This window comes from Narcine bancroftii, chromosome 3, assembly GCF_036971445.1.
Source record: "Narcine bancroftii isolate sNarBan1 chromosome 3, sNarBan1.hap1, whole genome shotgun sequence".
Taxonomy (NCBI): domain Eukaryota; kingdom Metazoa; phylum Chordata; class Chondrichthyes; order Torpediniformes; family Narcinidae; genus Narcine; species Narcine bancroftii.
In genome coordinates, this window is record NC_091471.1 from 336,991,207 (window position 1) to 337,012,658 (window position 21,452).

The 21,452-nt window shown below is 38.3% G+C and overlaps 1 protein-coding gene across 2 annotated transcripts in view; it reads right to left on the bottom strand.

Annotated features, from left to right (window-relative positions):
* The window catches only part of LOC138759274 (putative leucine-rich repeat-containing protein DDB_G0290503), a 257,041-nt gene that overhangs the window by 32,934 nt on the left and 202,655 nt on the right, over positions 1-21,452 (bottom strand). For both annotated transcript variants that reach the window (XM_069929427.1, XM_069929428.1), the window contains exon 16: positions 33-3,731. In XM_069929427.1, coding sequence (XP_069785528.1) covers positions 33-3,731 — 3,699 coding nt within the window. The remainder of the gene's footprint in view (positions 1-32; positions 3,732-21,452) is intronic.

Here is a 21,452-nt window from a genome sequence, read left to right on the forward strand (position 1 = left end):
CAGTTACTACTCAGTATTAAAGACATGGACACCTTGAGATTCTCCAGATCCTTTTCATATTTCTCCCGTAGATTTGTTGGACTGGCTTCAATCTTATTTTTCATGGCATCTATCTGGGATTCCAGTTCTTGTATGCGATTTCTAAGCAGGGCCATGGAAGGTATCTCACTTGTTGATTTTCTGTATGGGTCAGTTGATCTCTGCAGATCACTTACTAGATCCAATTCTTTAGGATCTTTACATTCCTTTAAAGCTTCAATTTCTCGTGTAAGCTCTTCTTTCACCCTGGCACACTTTTTATCCAGTTCTCTCTTTTCCATTTTAAACTCTTCCCCTCGTCTCTTCAACTCCTCAACGTGCTTTTCCTTCAAGTTTTCCATACAAACGGTCAATGAATCTATCTCTTTCACATTTTCTTCTGTTTTCAACCTTAAGGTTTCCCCAGCTCTTGCTATTTCCTTTTTCAATTTCTCCAGCTCGGCTTCATATGCTTCCCGCACTTCCCGCAGCTCTTTTTTATGCCTTGCTGCCATGTCTTGAAGTTCAATAGCCTTGTCCAATGAGTCAATTGGTTCTCCCTCAAGATGAATATGTGTCGTCCTAGCAGTAGCACCTGGTTCTGAAATATCTGATTGTTTAAGATCCCCTTTGAATTTCTTTAACTTCATATCCTGTTCTTCCTTTTGTTTTTTCAACTCAGCTGCATCCATACCCCACAATGAGGTAATGGAGTTTGTGTGCTCCATTTCAGGGCTGTCCATTGTCAATTGTTCATCCCCACTTTGCAGGTGTTTTAACTGTATCCTGGAAATTACATAGGATAATTCAGCCTGCACCATTGCATCTTGCAGTAGAAAAGGCCAGATATCTTTTGCATTACAATGTCTGGTGAAGATGGGCATGCAATCCACACTATGAATATATTTCCTGGCCATAAGGCTTAATTCATCATCTGCACCAGACTGAATACTGCACGAGATTTTCTTCAACAAGGAAGCGTTTTTCTTAATTTGCTGCACTAACTCTGTCCTTACACAGAGTTCAAAATCCTGGTCAGCAGACTTGGATGCTGACGGTGGTTCACAAGCTTGAGAAGACAAAAGCAATGATTCGTCCTCTTCATGTTTATTCAGTCCACTTCGAATTTCTTCAATCTGCTCCTCGAGCCGGCAAGTGCCATAAGCAGCAACAACATTCATGAGCATCTGCTCACAGTTCTGGTTTCGATGAAGTATTTCCGTGTATTGTGCTTTCAATTGCTGCAGCTTTTCATTCGACACTTCCAAAACATTGTGGGCCCAGAACAATAGTTCACCTTTCATTAAGCTACTGTCTGCCATCATATTTAGATAACTGCTTAAGGGATGGCTCATTTGTTCTTCAACATCTGAAGTCTTATCTTCCTGAATTTTAGGCATATTTGCCCAAAACTCTCCTTCCATAAATATTTTGTTAAGAACAGCTTGGCCAATTTGAGTACTGACTTCATCCACAGAAACCAACGGTGTCGTGATATTTTCACTTTGTTTTCTAATTTCATCTAACGTATATTTGACGCTAGAGTTTGCATTCTGCAAAGCGTTGGCTATATTGTTAAGTGCTGCTCCTTCAAGTGAAAGTTTGTCAGCTAAATATTTCAGTTTTTCCTCCTCTGTTAAGGAACCTCTTTCTAAAGATTCTTCACCAAAATATACCATACTTTTTCTGGTTAAATCTTCTTCCATACATTGCAAGTACTCTATTGAGCCTTGTAAGGCATGCACTAATTCAGGCCATTGTCCATATTGTCCCCTATTTTCTTGCGCAATTTGATCAAATTTCTGTTGTAAATTTTCCAAAACATGATGCAAATGCAAAAGTTTTGTTTGGAGCGAATGAAATTCAGCTGGAATCAGCATATTATGGTTGATATTTAAACTGGATAAATATTCTGAGAGAGAATATGTTAATGGCTGGTTTTCTAACCCCTGCCCTCTTGAATGAACTCCAGATTCCAATAGTTCTCCACGATTTTCAGCATCGAAATGGGACCTTGTATTTAAAGGACCAACAGTTTCCTTTTTAAAGTTTTGTTCTGCTGTTAATAATTTAGTCTCCATTGTGCACACAATTGCCAGGCATTTTTTCAGGTTTGCAATGTCGCTATTAACTGCTGCTGTTTCATTTGGCGTTTCAGTATTCTCAGAGGATGGAAGTTTTGAAAAACAACTTTCAGAAAATGCTTTATTAACTGAACCAGTCAGTACTGTGACTTGACCATCCAAATGCTGAAGCCTTGCCATCAACTCTTTTGAAAGTTGCACACCGAGTGTGCCCAGGTCTCGGTCTGGTTCAGACCGACTGGGGGTGCATTGAAGAACGTTTTCAACAGCTGAAAGACTAGTTTTAGCAGTATGTTCATTTTGTTTCTTTAAAATTTCCAGATCTGATTGAAGTTTGGATTTTTGGGAAAGAAGCCCTTCATAATTGGCTTCAGTTATCTGCAGGTTCCTACTCTGTTCTGTTAACCTGGCTTCAGCATCTTCTAATTTGATCTGAAGTTCTTTTTCTTTCTCTAAAAGCATATCAATGTCTGTTGGCACTTGCCAACCAAGACCTTTAAGAGTGGCCTCCTTAAGATGCAATTTCTTCTCTGTCTCCTCCAAGCTGGTCCCCAAAGCTTCTAGCTTGATTAAAGCTTCATTGAAGTCCTTAGTTTTCTTTTCTAATTCTTTCTCATAGGATTTCTTGACTGATAACATTTTAAAATCGCTTTCTTCCACTTCCCTTTTCAGTGCATTCACATCTTGAATAGCTTTTTCAAAATCTTCATTCAGATCTTGATACCTTTCTCGATCCTTTACCAATTCTAACTTCAACCCTTCAACTTCTCTATCAGCTTCTGTCAACTGATTAACTATTTCCTGATAGCGCTGATTTAATTTTTCATTCTCAGCTGACAAAATGTCTACATCATGGGTAAGCTGCTTCACTGTCCCCTCACTCATCTCAACATGTTCTTCCATTTGCCTCACCATCTCACTGCTTTTGAAAGAGGTGGCCAATTTTTCTTTTTGAACTCTCTCTAACTGAGCCTCAAGGGTCTGGAGGCGATCTTCATACTCCCTAACCTTATCTTCAGCTTCTTGTACATTGTGTGACAACAATTCTTTTTCCTTTTCGTACTTTTCTTTCAGACTCTCATATTGTTTCTTAAAACGTTCTTCGCTCAGAGCTAGTTCTTGTTCACTGCTGTATAGCCTATTGCATGCTGCTTCCAGATGATCTTGCAGTCGCTTCACTTCACGCTGATAGTTATCCTGAAGAGCCACTTGTCTTTCGAGATCCCTAAAACTTTGAGTTTTTTCGAGAAGTAGTCCCTCTACTTCTCTAAGTTTCTCTTCACTCTCACACAATTTGTTGCTAAACATACTTAATTTTCTCTCATACTCGTCAGTTTGCTCTTTGCACTTTTGGCGCTCAAGTCTCAACTCATTTTGTGCTTTAGATAATAACTGTTCATTAATGGCTACTTCTGACAAAGAAATGTCCAGTCTGGCCTGAAGATTTTGCAATTTTGCCTCTTGTTGTCTTAAGAGCTCCTTGGCATCCTGGTAACTCTTTTTTTGGCTCTGGGCTTGTGTATTAGCCACCTCCTGTTTTTGCCGTTGAACCTCCAGCTCAGCTTGCAGGTCCTGGTTCAGCTTCTGTAGCTGTTGCCAGGCGTTAGAACTTGCCAAAGGTGGCTCCAGCTTAGAAAAGGGGACCAGACAGTGGTTAACACAGATGTAAAAGATTTCTGAATAAACTGTTTAATTTTTGCTTCTCTGTCCCAATAATGGAGATTTAAAACAATTTGCTTGTAAATACATGTTCCTTCATGTAGATTTTATAACTTCAGCATTATTCAGGGAAGTAAATTACATTTTTGTTAAGATAAATGCCAAACTATCGGTTGTAAAAATGAAGCAAAATTAAGCAAATCCACTAATGAATTCAGAATAAAGTTAGTATCTTAGAAAACATGCACATGAAATGTTAGCATTATTGGGAAGTGGGTAGTACTACCAATGCTTGGTTAGCATAGAATGATTAACATACAGGCAGGTAATTATTCTACTTATAATGAAATCCAGTGCTTTTAACCGTGGGATACTTGAATGTAGCTCTGACTTGTAGCTTAGACGTGTTCAAAGCTTCTGCTTCAAAATTCTCAAGGTCTACTCCTTGTCTCTCCCCTTGTACCTTTCAGATTTGGTACCAAGTCCTTATTATATATCAGCTTTAACATCCTCTTATAGCTTCTGGTTGGTGGAAATCAGAAGAAGAGCTAACAACAACATACAACCACCAGAACAGAATATTCAAAGAACTAGAAAGATTTCCAAATGGATGTTTACTAACTTCTTTTGTTCCAACTATTATGCAATAATTCCAAGTTAAAATACAGCGAGTAGAGAATCGACAAAACATAGCAATAACCTTAACAGTTGTCCCTCCTTTTGAAAGTTAAAGATAGTCAATTCAATTATTATCATGTTCAGAATTAATGGTCTTTTCAATAAACAAGCATCTGTAGAATGAGATAGGTAGTATAGAATCAAAGACGAAAACTTGAGTGGAAGCTAAAAAAAAAAGCAGTGGTCAAGAAATTCCTATGTACAACTCAAAACAAAAATGATGCCATGCAAATGAAAATAAGCACAACTTGGTGCTGAGCAAATTTTCATTCAACTTCTGATTCTCAGTACCCAGTAATAAATTCAACCTTGACATTCTTTCAGAATTTCAGTTCATACTTTTTTTTTGCCCTAGCCCAAAACTTCCTTAAATGGATGTCAACAACAATGCAAAATTCATCTCCAGGGTGCTTTTCAACCTCCCTAGTCTAAATTCCTATTGGTCCACAAAGCAACTAACTTTTACTAATATTATTTTCCTGAAACCATGATATACATTGGCCCAACACTGAATTGTTTGCCTCACTGAGTTCCTTGACCACCTGTGACTTCAAATACAAGCTCACAAGTGGGTCTGGAATGCTTTGACTGTGGTAGTCAAGGTCACAATCATTGTTTACTATTCTCTGGATGGTTCCAGGTGTAGCTGATCCTTGGGCAGCAAGATTAACGTAGCGATTAGCGCAATGCTATTACAGTGCCAGTAGCCCGGGTTCGAATCCAGCACTGTAAGGAGATTGTATGTTCTCCCCCATGTCTGTGTGTTTGCTCTGGATGTTTTAGTTTCCTCCATCCTTCAAAAGTGCATGGGTACTGAGGGTTAATTGATGCATTTGTTTGGCATGGGCTCATTGACTGAAAAGGTCTGTAACCATGCAGTATGTCTAAGTTTACTGCAAGAGTTTGTTCTTTTCCACTGCATTAAGGAGGTTACCCAAACTCCAGACTCAAACAGACAAAATTTCATCTACTTTTTTGTTTTTAGCTCACAAGAATTGAATGGATGGGTATGGGCTTCATCTGAGTTGTCAGCTTTTTGAAGTGCTTTCGTTTATAAATTGCATTCACATAGTAATACTCCTCGAAGAGACCTCCCAGGCAACTTCCTACCAGAAACACTGGTTGTAGCCTTGGAGAACCCTTGATTGGCTTGAAATATGGTCTATCTGTTTCTTAGCTGGCTCCTGAGTCATAACTTTGCAGCTAACCACTGGTAATTGCATGATCTTGAAACAGATCAATACAACAGAGACACTGAGAAATCCAGGAACACTTTGTTGGGAATTCGACCACTGCAGATTACAATCCTTTTCAGTACCACGATGGTTACAATCTTTATACTATTGAAAACCAGCCACAAGCCAACCAGAATACTGACTTCATGTCATTAAAAAGAGTTCAGCAATTTTTAGGTTAGTATCAAAGCCATTCATGGAACTGGAGATAGTTGAGAATGCATCAGCTAATAAACTATAAAATCTCTTTAGAGAAAGAGACAGTGCAATACACAAAAGTGCTAGAGAAACTCAGCAGGTCCTGCAGCATCTAAAGGGTAACCAACTTTTTGGGCCTGATTCTTTCGTCAATGAGCACGGTAAAACGGGTAAGCATCTGATTAAAAAGATAAGAAGAGGAGGGAGGAAGGGACAGGGGAAGGAGTACAGGCTAACCGATAAGAAGTCAGAGGTGAATATGGGTGAGAGGGTAAAAGAGAAAATTGCTGAACTGATAGAGAGAATAGGGTAGCTCTGAATGGGGAGGGGAGAGGAGGGACTGGGGATAGGAAAATACCTCAGGGGAGGGGTTGAATGGAAGCTGGGGAATTCATTGTTAATGCCATCTGGATGGAGATTGCTCAGAAGGAATTTTAGGTATTGTACCTCCAATTTGTGGGTAGCCTCAGTTTGGCAGCGCACAAAGCCATGGATGGTGTGTGAAATTAAAATGGTTGGTCGCTATTATTTTAGCAGGCAGAGCAAAGTTGCTCAGTGAAAATATCTCCCAGCCGTCTAGTACAGGAGGCCACAATGGGAGCAACTGGGATTTATTCTTGTGACATTGGACAGCACAGATAGCACAACTCGGTTACAGCGTCAGCAACTGGAATTCAAATTCTGCATTGTCTGTAAGGAGCTTCTGTGTTCTCCCCATGTCTGCATAGGTTTCCTCCTACCCTTCAAATGGGTGGCATGAGGCCATGGGCCAAAAGTGCCTCTTACTGTGTTGTATGACTAAAATTTAAATTTAGAAAATTAAATGGGTTTTAAGTGCAAGGTAGGGTTTCATTTTCTGGTTAACCCACCATGTTCTTAAGTCTAGTGTTGAGCAGGGAGTGGAAGTTTAAATTATTCATTTTGTGGTGAAATACTGTACTCTAAGCTGAACTAGGTGGCAGAGAGCATTTGCAAATCAGGTTAATGACTTGGAGCATTACAGATACCTACTACCAGCATCCTTCCAGATGAAAGAATTCTTTGGTTTGCATGTTGCAGAACCAACAGTGAGTTATTATAGTGCACTTTGTACCTTCGAAATATTACCAAAATTATAAATGAATGGATTGATCATCTCCATCATTCAACAGCCATCACCCATAAGACAGGCACTTCTCAAATTTATTTCACTAACAAGATGTTCTTTGCACAACAATGATCCAATTAAAAATCACATCAGAAAAAAGGAAAAGTCAAAAATATAATTTGTTTGAAATATTACAGTTGTTTAGAAGATCACCATAATGTCTCACTTTGTCTTCTTACACTGATCATAGGATAAATATGAAGCATCACTGTCCCATACCCTGCTTACCTCTGCTTCAAACACCCTCCTGTATATCAGATAAATACTGTGATCTTCAAATTACCATATGCCAACTTAAGATACAAGGAAAGAACACTGGTCATCTTATTCAATCATGCTAGATAAACCACCTTCCGCGTAAATTACTTAGCATATTCACTCATCTATGCAAACTCAATGTCCAGGAATAATTCACTCACTGTACAATGTGGGGATGCGGCATGGCTTTAATAATCTCGAGGGCCACCATCTCATTTCACACATGGGAAACAGACGTGAAGTGTGAGATACTGAAGAAAAACTGGTGCTTGTAACAGTAACACGAGTCTTTGAACTGAAGTTTGCTGATGTTCTTTTTGTGTTTGGAATAAATTTGGAGACTTGTCAGTACAGCAGAATGAGAGATTTTATGAATGGTAATATATCAATTATCATGAATGAATCGATGTAACTCTGCTCACACCAAGAACAACAAAATTCTATCTTAGTCAAAAATAACAGAAAATGATTTTTATCCAAACTGGAAATCTAATGGCAGTACAGATAACCCAACATAAATTCAAAGGCTTAGGAATCAATTACCTGATCTGACATAACAAGAGAATGCCTTTCTGTGTGCAACATGGTTTGCTTCAACTCAAAGTGGTGTGCAAAACACGTATTTCAAAAGCCAATCTCGCTTTTATTCTGATATTGATCCACTATGTGATCGATGTAAAATTTTTGACCCTTCATTTATACACACATGTTTTGGGCTTGCCTTAGTTTAGAAAATTTTTGGAAAAATTATTTTTTAACTTTTATGTCATTTTTAGGGTTAAACTACAAACGTGCTCCTTAATTGCTCTATTTGGTTTTTTTCTCAAGAAGATTTATTAACTTCATCGCAGAAGCAAATTTTAGCTTTTACTTCAGTGATAGCTAGACAGACAATTTTGATGAAATGGAAAAACAGCACTCCACCAATTCATATTCAATGATTACAGAAGATTATGTCTTTCCTAAGTAGAGAAAAAAAGTTAGACGTCATGTTAAAGATGTAAAGGTCAACTTTTATAAGACATGGGGCTCATTCTTTTTCCTTTTTTTAATAGTTTGATATAATGGGTTTGATTGGGAAGGTTGCACATAATTTGCACGATGTATGATCAAGGTTTTATTTGAAATGTATAATGTATCTGTCTTTTCTTATATTCCAGCTTATGCATTGGATTTATAGATGTGCATTTTTTTTATTAAATTCAATAAAAATATTTTAAAAAGAAAGGGAATGTCATCATGGAGCATTGCTTTACATCTTAGCAGGAGTTCTTTTAAGTTTCACTCATATGGAAAGGACATACACCAGCAAATTCACTCTTTATCAGGTGGGTAACAACATTATAGCTGTACTAAAACACCTAGAGTTGGTGCTAGTTTTTCAGAACAAGTCTTCAGCATTTCAATCAGGATACGTTCAGGTCCAATCATTTAGAAGTCATAGCTAAGGATACTAGAGGTGAGTGAAGCAACTGAAATGGAAACAGTGTTAGCAAATGGGATGGCTATTAGCACAGGTAAGTAGATAAACACATTTCAAGGTCAAATTGGACAAAAGAGCTGATATGTTTTGCAGGATTTGTTTCAGACAGATGCTTGGTCAAGCAGTGGAGCCAGCAGGTCAGGCTGAGTTAACAGCTTTGGTCTTCTTCCTAATATTGAATTAATAAAAACTACAGCTCATCCAGTCCTGTGACAAGCAAAAAAGTCAGGTGTCATCAACTTACTTGTGAAAGTGGCACTTTGCAGAGGTCAACAGATAAATGTGAAATAGAGCAGGCCCAAGAATAGATGTTCAAAACAAAAAAAACAAACAACAATTAACAAGTGTATTGGAGTAACTCAGCAGGTCACACAGCATTTATTTCCTGTGGATGCTGCGCAAGTTTCTCCAGCATATTTGTGCATTGCACGAGGCCCCAGTATCTGAAAATTTTCTTGTTTAAGCAAGAATAATGCTGATAATGCATTATTAATGCAAAGAAATAAAGTAATAAATAAATGAATGAATAAATAATGCCGTTGTTCAGACTGCCCAGCTTGCTCTGCTGTTGTACTTTCAAAGTGATGGAAGTACTTACTATACATCCACAGGATGAACTCCTGGCCCTTAAATGGCTTGCATTCCTGATCACTGAAGGTTCAGAATGGCTACTTATATGCAAACAGAAACAATCAATATCAAGGACTATTTTTGTGATTTAGGTAAATATTTATTTATTCACAATTGTGTCCGTTAATGAGTTAGACGTGAGTCTATTGTAAGGCAAATGACAAATTTAAAGTGTGTTAGAAACAGAAACGACAATATTATACAAATCAAGTACAGGTGAAAATACTATTGGATGCAACCCTCAAAGGCAAAAGCAATGATAAATCTGGAGGTAACCAGAATATGACAGATAAACCTGAAACAAGTCAGGACCATTTTGCAATGTAATTGTGCAGTAGAACCAAGAAAAAGAAGTTTGGGAAGAATGAAAGGAAGGAAAATGTTTAAATATACTCATGATTCACAACTTAAGAATTTAATTTTATTTAAATACCGCCAAGTGCTAAGTAAACAAACTGGTGGAGCGCTGAGTCCAGAAGTAGACTCAGGTTATTGTCCCAATCCATTTGTGTCTGAAGTTGTGATCCAAGAAGTTCTCCAACCATTCCTAAAAAGACAATTGATTCCGTGTATTCCATATAAAGTCTCTCATCAAAAAAAAAGTAATATTGATCATTTTTAGTAAACGAAATTTGAGGGAGTGAAGCAAACATATTCACTGTGAAGTGTGCATGCAAGGATCAGTAATCATCTACTGTGAATATTTAATCTAGGATGCTTTAATTTTCACTATTAATGTTAAAACTAATCAGTGCACACCAAGATAAAATTAACAATTTATACCGAACCACACTGCGTCAAAATGAATAATTTGGAGAAAATATCTCTGCTTTTTCATTTACAGTAACTCACAAATAAATACACAATTATTACAAGTTTATTATCACATTATACCTACTGCTGTGAGGTTTGTTTTACGAGCAGTTCAGCAAGTCAACTCTAACATGCATACAGCAGTAGAGTAGAAGAGCAAGACCACATTACAGTGTGTAGTGTTACAGTGAAAAGGTAGATTAGTTGCTAGCAAGGGTCATATAGGAATACTATTGTAAGGTTTATTTAGATGTGTGACAACTGTAGGGAAGAAATGGTCTTTGCACCCATTTGTGTGAGATCTCACCCTCTTTAGCCTTCTCCCAGATAGAAGGAGGGAGAAGGGAGTGGATTCTTCAGTATGCCGGCTGTCTTTCTGAGGCAGTGGAAAGTATAAATGGAGTTGGTAAAGGGGAAGGAAGTTGAGTGAGTTGCTGTTCTGGGCTGCATCGACCATTTTCTGCAGCTTCTTTCGACCTTGGGTAGAATAGTTCCTTGACCACATTGTGATGCACTGTGCCAGATGATTTTGATGGTGCATACACACCATCCTTAGCCTTGCAAGGAATTAGAGCCCTTGGTACACTTTCTTCATCAACACATCGACATGGTTGGCCCTGGTTAGGGCATTGGAAATGTTTATTCCTAAGTACTCAAAGCCATATACTGTCTGCACTTCAGCACCACTTATGCAGACATGGAGTGGGTTGGACTCCCTCTCCTGAAGTCTCTGAGGAGCTCCTTTATCTTGATCTTGTGAGACAGGTAATCTTGGCATCAGGTCATTAGACTAAATTGCATTCCGTTTCATCGTTATTTAATATTCGGCCTCTAACTGGTGTTATCAGGGAACTTAAAGGTGGATTTGGAGCAGTATTTGGCTCTGCAGTTGTGGGCACAAAGAGAGTATGGTAAGGGACTGAGTACACATTCTTGCTGAGTGCTAATGGTGAGTGTGATCATGGAGGGGTGTTTCTTCTCATCTTCATTAATTGCAGTTAGACAGGAAGTCAACTATTCAGTTTGCAGAAAGCCGCTGAACGATGTTCACTGGGGTCTACGGTATCTACGGCAGAGCTGTAGTCAATAAACGAGAGTCTGACTTTGATGTCCTTGGTGTGCAGGTTTAAGGGAAGATCCAGGGAGATGGTGTCTGCTGTTGAGACTTTAGGCAAAGTGAAGTGGATCAAAGCAGCCTGGGAGGCTAAAACTGATACAAGCCATGACCAGCCTCTAGAAGCACTTCATGATGATGGTTATCAGAGCCACCAAGCCCGCAGTCAATTAGCTCCATTCATATGGCTTTCTTCAGAACTGGGATGATGGTAGTTGAGGCTCTGGGAACTACAGTCTATTGCAGGGAGAGATTAAAGACGCCTGCCTGCTGATCAGGGACGCCACCTGGGTCCATCACTGTCCATAGGTTCACCCTCCAAAAGGTCAATCTAACATCAGCAGCAGTAATAATGAGTGCAGGGACACATGAAGCGATTGAATTTGATATCACTGACTTGCTGGCTCCCTGTTCAAAGCAGGCGTGGAATGGATTAAGCTCATTGAGAAGTGTTGTGCTGTTGCATGCTAAACTGCCCAGCTTTGCTTAGAACTTTGATAGGATAGTCTTAGTCACCATGAGACTCGAGCCTAGTGAGGTACTGCCTCTTACCTTCCCTGATGACCATGTAAAATTTATACTTCAATCACACAATTATTATAAATTTGTAAGATTGCAGAATCAAACAACAGTGATCTCTACTGTAATTAGACTGAGAAAGGAAGCATTTAATGAGCATAGTCTCCAGCATTGCCATATGGACAGACAGTTTCTTTTTGCGGTGTTAAAAATACTTTGCCTTTGTAGAATCATAGATGAGAATGGCATGAAAAGAAACCATTTAGCCCTTGTATTCATGCAAGACAAAAACAAATAGCTATTTGTGCAAAAAAACAGAACTTCTAAAAACTTCACTTCTAAAAATGCTACACTCCTTCATTGGAATCAAGCTGCATTCAAGAATCCAGGATGCTCCCAAAGAATGAATCTTGTGGAAACACAATACGCCTTCACAACGTGAATGATACAGCTATGCTATAATAGGAATTAATAACCTGCACTTGATATGAATGTGCTTGAGGTTCAATATTCTAGCTACAATAGTTTCCTGAATCATAATGGAAGCAAGAATGAAATTTAAACCCAAACATTTATATTTATATATATATATATATATATTTCTTTTAATGACAAGGTTCAATGCAGCGAAATGTATGCATGAAGTTCACAAACCATGGAGGTGCTAAGGCAGTTCACCAAAGCTTGATTAAAGATTTGATTTTAATGTGTCATAAAGGAGGGAAGAAAGAAAGAGAGAGAGATTTAAAGAGGGAATTCCAGTTTCAATGTTTCAGCAACTGAAGCCACAACTGCCAATTAAATTGAAAAATGATGAAAATCTCAAATTGGAGTATAGGGAGATTATATAAGTAGGTAGATGCGAAGTCATGGATATTTGAAAACAAGAGTAAGAAATTATTAACTGGAAACCAATTCTGGTCCTGAAGGAAAAAGTGACATGTGAATGGTATTTAAGTGAGAACTACGACATGGATGGTAAAATATTCAATGTACTGAAGTTTAAAAAGCATAGGAGAAGGAAGGGAAACAAGACTGTCAGAACGATTAAGTTTAGAGATTACAGAAACCTGCATTAAGGTTACAACCAGAATAGCTGAGGTAATGTAGAATCAAGCACTTTTACAAGGATGGAAATTCCCCATCTATAAAGTGTACAAATGATTTTAAATTCACTTCTGCTTCAAATATAGCATTAAAACTGCAAACAATCTGAATTAGTTTTGGATACCAGGAAGGAAGAGAGAGCCTAGAGAGCCATGTGTATGTGATGATGACAAGTATTCCCATAGTTTAATTGAAAGAATGTTCTGCTTCTCCAGTGATGGAAGTTAGGCAAGTGGTCTGTCTATCCAGAGACAGAAAAGTTGTCAAGAAAGGTAGTTTTGAGGTACCATAAAAAAATAATTTTGTCACACAGAATGAAGCCATTTTATCCACTATGTCCAATCCGGGGAAAAATGGGCTAATTAGATTAATCCTACTTGCAGTATGTACGTCTTACAAATATTTATATCCAAATATAATCAAAATATTGTAAGATTTTCTTCCTTCACTTCCCACCATGACAGCAAGATCCAGATCCTCCTTTTTTTATTATTTTTATCTACTCCCTTTTAATCCTTCTCCTGAACTTAAAAAACAACTGTAACCTACTCAGTACCTCATCATAACTTTAATTCACCAGCCCTGTTACCTCCAGTAAGTTTGCTCTGCATTATTTCTGTAATGCAAAGATCAGAAATTTACTTGTGGCAAATTTTTTTAAAAAAGCACTTAGCTCTTCTGATTAATTCACTGCATGCTTTTTTAACAAGACAGATAATTAGACCGATTACGTTTATGCATCTATGGAAATGCATGTCAAGGAAATGCACGTTCCTCTACGCTTCCTACATCCTACCACATATATCATAGAATAATAGAGCATTGAAATAAGCCTTTCGGCCCAACTCGTCCATGCCGACCAAAATCTCCCACCCACACTAGTCCCACCCGCCTGCATTTGACCCAAATTCTTCTAAACATCCTACCAGGTATCCATCCAATTTTTCTTAAATGCCACAACAGTACATGTTTCAACTACCTCCTCTGGCTGTCTGTTTCATATACTCACTACCCTTTGTGTAAAAAAAAAAATGACTTCTCAGGTTCCTATCAAACCTGTCCTCCCCACTTCACCTTAAACCTAAACCCTCCAGTTATGGATTCACCATATACTTGGCAAATGACTCTTTGTGTTCACCTGATTTATTTCTCTCATGTTTCTGTATACCTCTTTGAGATCACCCCTCATCCTACTGCACTCAAAGGAGTAAAGCCCCAGCCTGCTCTACCTCTCCCTGTAGCTCAGTTTGCACTTCTGAATTAAATTTACCACTTTTGTGCCCTCCATCAAGTCAATGACATATTCTTGCAGTCTCTAACTTAATATCATGTTATTAACGACATTGACAATTTTGACATCACTGACAAACTTTGAAGTACAAAAGCTAGGATAAAGTACAAATCATTGATTTGTACTACAAAATACAAGGGGGTGAGTGATGAGCTCGGAGGAATCCAACTGAATGCAGTCCTCTAGATCAGCCATTTGTATCAGAGACCACAGCACATTAAAGGGGGAGGGGGGGGGGGGCAACGGTCTGAAATCCTTTATGAGGGGGACCCAAAGTGTATGGAAGGCATGGGAAATGAACAGATTAATTTTTTTTTTGAGGAAGGAAAGGACTTTGCTAGGATTTGCTGTATAGTTACCAAGCAACACAATTTTTTTTTTTCAAGATTGGAGGCATTTGGAGACAGTCTAAAATGCCCTCGATAAGTGTGGGAAAATAAGAATGTTTTCAGAGCGTTCCTTGCTTTGACATGAATCTGTTTGACAGACATGGAACCAGCTTTGGCTATGAATTGCCTTCCATGTACTTTTCCTCTCTCACTGTCAATTCCACAAAATAGGCATGCAGATTGAAAAGTTTTGGTCCATATTTCTTGTATTCACATGTGCCCTCATTTTGCTTCAGTTTTTGTGACAGGTAATGAATGTATGTCTCCTTCTGCTAGCTTTTTATTTAAGGTATATATTGTTCATTATTTTGCAGAAAATTTAAGATGACTTTTGATCTGACTCTTGTAAGAAGAGTTTTTGTTTTGTATTAGGTAATTTTTGTTACTTTCAGAAATAAATTTTACCCACGAGTTCCTCAGTAAAAAAGTGTCATCAATATTCAGTAGAATACTTATATGGATTCATTTACATCTATTCAAAACCACTTTCTGTCCATGCAATTAATTTGTTTGAATACATTTTCAAATGAAAGCATGAAGCCAAGCAAGCTGAAAAAACCTAGAGATCATACATAAAGAGAAGAAAGATAAACCCTTGGTAAAACACTTCAAGATAGTTTTGAGAGAAGACCAATGCTCAAAAAGATGATAACTGAAACATAACAGAAATTAGAAAGGGGTCTTCTTGCATTATTCAAGATAAATAAATGCACATAATGTTGCTGAGTCACTTACTTTGCTTCCAGAGTCCATTATAATAGATAACATCATGAACTAAATGCCAAAGAAACTATTCAGGCAATTCCTTTGAGTATTTCCACTGTCTCAAGAATAACTGACGAGATGGCATGGGATATTGAAAAACAATTAGTTATTTCATTACAATCCGAGAAATTCTCTTTAGAATTAAACAAATCCACACTGAAAGCGAACAATGCTCTTCTCGTGGCTTATGTCAGATTCTGAAATGGAAACAAGCTGATGGAAGAGCTAATGTTTGCCAGAGGATTAATACAGAAACCAAGGGACTGACTATTTTCGAAGAAATTATGAATTACTTAAATGAGAACAGTACTCCATTCGAGAACATAACTGCCTATGCAACTTACGGTGCCACTTCAATGGTTAGACAATTCAGGGGGTTCATCACGTGCCTGAACAATAGACCCAGGTGTCTATTGTTCATTGCACCATTAATAGGGAGCACTTAGTGGCTGAAAGCTTAGGAGGATGTTCAAAGGCTTCACTTTCAATTATCATAAAGACTGTAAACTATATAAAATCACAAGCCTTTCAAGACAGTCTATTCCAGCAGCTGTGTAAAGAAAATGACAAACATTTCCAAACATTCCTGAAGAATACTGAGTTAAGGTGGCTGTCCAAAGGAAATTGTCTTTGTCATTTATTGTACTCTGGGACATGATTGTTTCCTTTCTTTCTCATAATGGGGATGGAAGAAAAACTCATTGATGCAAAGGTGGACATCTTTTATCTAGTAGATATCTTTAACAAAGTCAATTAATTGAGCAAGATCTTGCAGGGTAAACTCATAACCCCATTTATAGTGCTACGACCTAGACCAGCAATAGAAATTCACCAAGACAATGGTATCCTCAAAACAATAATTTAACCTTTCTTACTTAACCCCACTATGAGCAAATGTGTGTGTGCGTGGCAGATCTCAAACCATTATAGTTTAGGCTTCTGAAGAGATGATTAAAATTTAAAGTTCAGTCTTAGGAATCTATTGTGTTGAAACTCAAGAGTCTTAAATTGTTGTCAAAATTAATTATGAAATGGGTGAGGTGCCAAGTCATCAAACTTCTCAAAACTCATGAATTCTTGTGGAGTTGCTTTCATAGAAATGTTTCTTCATTCCAATGTTTTTTCCACAATTCCCTCTCTTGTGTGGAGGTGGCAGAACTTGTGATTTCCCTGATGATTTCACAAACTCAGGTAAGGGTTTCAGATGAAATGATCATTACAAGTAACAATGCTCTTTCTTGACAAAGAAAGATAGGCAAAGTGGCCATTTTTGTCCCAAGCCATTTAGATTCTGCATTCCTCCCTTGACAAGGAGGATACAGTAGCAGTTTTTTTTTCCCCACAGAAAGATTATGCATTTCTGACCTCAAATGATCTCGTTCATCATATTAAAGATGCTTTCTTGAATTGTCTTTAATTAATCACATGACATGAAATCACTGTTAGATGTGTTTGACGTTTAATTTCTTCAGAAAGATGAATCAACAAGCAAATGATCTCCTGCTTGACCATCATTGTTCCAGGTTTGAATGGAGAATAATCAAACTGCTTACTGCTCTTATCAGTCAAGTTTTCTCTTCAAGTAAACAGTCTTCCAATTTACAATCAACTCTAGGTTCATGGCTTTGTTCATAGCTTTCAACTGGACAATGATAAGTTTTTTCATCTCCTTCTTGACAGAGCCTTGGTGTCTGCTTTAAAATAATGTAAAGTGTGTCTTTCCTTCTACAAACCTACCCAGTAACCTTAGGTTATATTTTATATAACATAATTCTGTCACAATAATAATGAAGTCATTGTTTCTTTCCTTAAAATGCTCAAAGTCTAGTGGAGCAATATCAAACGTGGGGAATTTCTAAATCTGAACACAAACGCAAAGGCACTGAATGACAATGACATTACCATTTATGTGAAACACCTAAAGCAAATGCACACAGATCTGCTGGAAAAATTTAATGACCTGCCTAATCTCAATATCTCATCTTGGACAACAGATCCATTTGAGGAACAACCCACTGATGTTGACATAGAAATTCAAGAGAGGTTGATTTATCTTCAGAGTGATAATAATGGCATGTAATAAGTTCAATCAATTTTAAAAAAAAAGATTTTTGGGTAAAGAGTGATCTGCCAAATAGATTTCCAAAACTATAGGAAAAGTATGAAATTGTTTGAAAGAACCCCACACTATCAAATGACACCTGCAGATTCACAAGTGAAGTGCTGCTTCTCTTGGAAAAACTGTTTGGGGCCCCCAATGTTGGCGAGGGAGGAGGTGTGGGCGCATGTGAAGCATCTCCTGCAGTCACAGGGGTAAGTGGGAAGGAGGGAGATTGTGAGGCAGGGAGCAACACCTCATATTCTGTCTGGGCACCCTTCAACTGGATGGCATTAACCGACTTCTCTGGTTTCTGTTAGACCCCCTCCCTCATCTTTCTCCATTACTCCTTTCCTCTGTCTCTTTTCTTTTCCCTGTCTCCTTTCAAAGCCAAAATCAATTTTCGTCTTTCCTCTCTCATTTCCTCTTATCGTATTCAATTCACACATTTTGGCTGGTGGTCCATACTCCTCCTTTCTTCTCTTTTCCCCCCCTGCCTTTTAATAGAGATGTCTGTCTTTTTTTAAAAACGTACCTTGAAGAAGGGCTCAGGCCTGAAGCATCAGTAATATATCTTTACCTCCTATGAATGCTACAAAACCGGCTGAGTTCCTTCAACATCTGTGTTTTGACTATAATCGCAGCATCTGCAGACCTTCGTGTTTCACTGCAACAGGATCTTGATCAGTTGGAAATGTAAGTCCAGGAGAGTCAAATTAAATTTAACTTAGGCATCAAAGGTTCTACACTTTGGTCAGTCAAAACACACAAGCATGCATAGGAAATGGTTGAGCCCTGATGAGTGATGTAGAACAGAGATACCCAATTGCACAGGTCCACAGTTCCATGAAAGTAACGGCTCATGTGGACAAGGAGGTGAAAACAACATTTATCATACTTGCCTTCATTGGGTGGGTGATTGAGTATAACCATTAGGATATCACACTGCAAATGTATAATTCTTTTCTAAGACCACACTTAGAACACTAGGCACAGTTCTAGTCTGCATAAAAAGAAACCATGGGTTGAATAGGTGTAGAAGAGATTCACCAGGGTGTTATTCGACCTGAAGGGTTGAGTTGTAGAAAGATGCTGAATAGGTCTTTATTCCATGAAGCTTGGAAGGCTGAGGTATGTGTAATAGAAGTATATAAAATTGAGGGGCATAGATAAAGTGAATGATCCCAATCGCAAGGTAGATGATTCTAGAACTAGAGGGCATAGGTGAGAGGCGAGAGATTTAAGAGGGGCCTAAGGGGCAAGATTTTCCATTCAGCAGGTATCTGAATCTGGAATTATGCTGCCAGAGGAAGCTGAATAAGTCCCTAATAGCTCTAAATTTCATAATTGGTGTATTTTGTGTGCAAACATAATTTTAAATCAGTACACACAACAAATGTTGTTGAACTGTGTTTAGCTAGTATGTACTCTATAGATGTGACAGTGTATAATGATAGAAGCTACTGTCACAATGTTGCAGCTTGAATGCCAAGTTTCCAACAACATAACTATAACGAAATAATTATGTTGGAAATGCAATGTATTCCTGCACATTCTGGGGTCATGAAAGGCAATATATAAATGCCTATCTGCTTTGTTTGCTATAACAACACAACATTCATTTGAGAATGAAGCAAGGATTTTTCATGTTTTGTGGCAGTGTTATGAATACAGCAAGAGTAAGATATGGAATTATGGGCCCCCCAAGTGCCATTGTTGATACTCTGCAGATATAGATCCAAGTTGTTTGACAATGCACCTGAGGGGTGATCTTGGACACTCATGTACATTGCCAAATAATGATTATGCTAAAAGCTCTGGATGACTGTTCCAAAGCTCTGGAGAATATTCCCTTCTTTCAGAGATGAAAGAGAGATTTTAGTGTAGAGAAACAAAGCCTTCCAGAGTTATGAAGTACCAGTACACTATCTTTTGAATTAATGGCACTTTAAATATAATTTTATCCAGCTTCATTTTCCTCTAATCTGACCGTGAAAGAATTATATTGACATTTAGAACGTCTTGACAATGAATAGGCATTTTTGAAACTCGAGAGCAGAACATTATGCACAGAGCAGTTAATTTATCAAACCAGCTTTCCATGTGATCTTGCTCAACTTGAAATGGGATACGAGTTAGCAGATAATTTTTCCATACACAATAAACTCAAATACTCTTCAAAATTCACTACTCAAGTCAATTCTCTACAAGTCATGTACAAAACAGCAACCCAATGGATTGTATGGATTGAAATCTCGGAAAAAAAGGAATGTTAGTGCATCATGTACCCATGGTTGCAATATTTCTTAATAAAAACCACCAAATCTCGATATCATCATCTCTGGGGTGTCCCTCCCCTCTACTGATGAGATTTACCAGGATCATTGTCTCAAGAGGGCTCACAAAATCAGTGAGGACCTCTGCCACCCCGCATGAAGCATCTTCCAGCCACCGCCGACAGGAAAGAGATACAGAAGTAACAGAATCAGATCCACCAGGATGAGAAACAGCTTCTTCCCATGGGTAGTGAGATTGCTGAACGACTGATGCAAACCCACCATGTCTCTATTGTTTATTTAACAAAAGTAATATTTATTATAATTTTTGTGTTCAAGTACTGTGCATATGTATCCCTTGTCTGTGTGTTATGCCTATATGTGTTTCCAGAGTTTTGCGCTGACGACTCAAAAATTCTGTTTCATGAGGTTGCACTTGATAAATAAATTTAATCTTATTTAGTATCTACACTGTTATTTTAAAACCACTATTTGTGCCACTGTCTGTTTTCCCAAAACTCTGATATTTACTTTCACTGTTCTTTCATTCTCACGTGTTATAAAGAAATTGTCGGAATTGCTAAGCTAGTAAGGCAGCATCTAGTTGAAACCTGTTTTACTTTTCAATTTCCACAGATCCTGGTTGACCTGCAGGATATTTTCAGCATTCACCATCCTAACATCATAAATCGCTGTGAAGCTTCACTCCCTGATGAGCTGAACACCTTTTATGCTTGCTTTGAAAAGGAGAATTCAACAATATCAGTGAGAATCCCTGCAGAAACTGGCCTCCCTGTGTCGACATCTGTTTCAGAGGCCAACGTCAGAACATCTTTCAAAAGGGTAAACCCTCACAGGGCGTCAGGCCATACTTCGCAGGGTACTGAAAATCTATGCCAACTAACTACCTGCAGACTTCACATACATTTTCAATATCTCGCTGCTGCATTCAGAGATTCCCACCTGCTTCAAAAAGGCATTAATCATACCCAATGAAGAAGCAGGGTGAGCTGCCTCAATGACTATCACCCAGCAGCACTCACATCTACTGGAATGAAATGCTTTGAGAAATTGGTCATGGCCCAAGTTAACTCATATCTAAGCACAGACCTGAGCCCATTGCAATTTACCCATCACAATTGCTCCACAGCAGATGCTATCTCACTGGCTCTCCATGCAGCCCTGGATCACCTGGATTACAGCAATACCTACATCAGGCTCTTTTCATCAACTACAGCTCAGCTTTCAACACCATCCCATCAGTACTGGTCAACAAGCTTCAAACTTGGGCCTCTGTACGTACATCTGCAACTGGATTCTGGAATTCCCTATCAGAACACCACAGTCAGTGCAGATAGGTATTATCATCACCTCCTGATTGACGATCAACATGGGCGCACTCCAAGGATGTATACTTAGCTCCCTGTTCTACATTATTTACACCCATGACTGTGTGGCTAGGCATAATTAAAATGACATCTACTAATTTACCGATGACACCATGGTTTTCTGCTGAATCACAGGGGGGCAATGAAGAAGCGTACAGGAGTGAAATAGATCAGCTAATTGAATGGTTCACAAGAACAACCTTGCTCTCAACATTGGCAAAACTAAGGAAATGATTGTGGACTTCATGAAGGGGAAGCCAGGAGAACTCAAAGTCCTCGCCAAGGGGTCAGCAGTGGAAAGG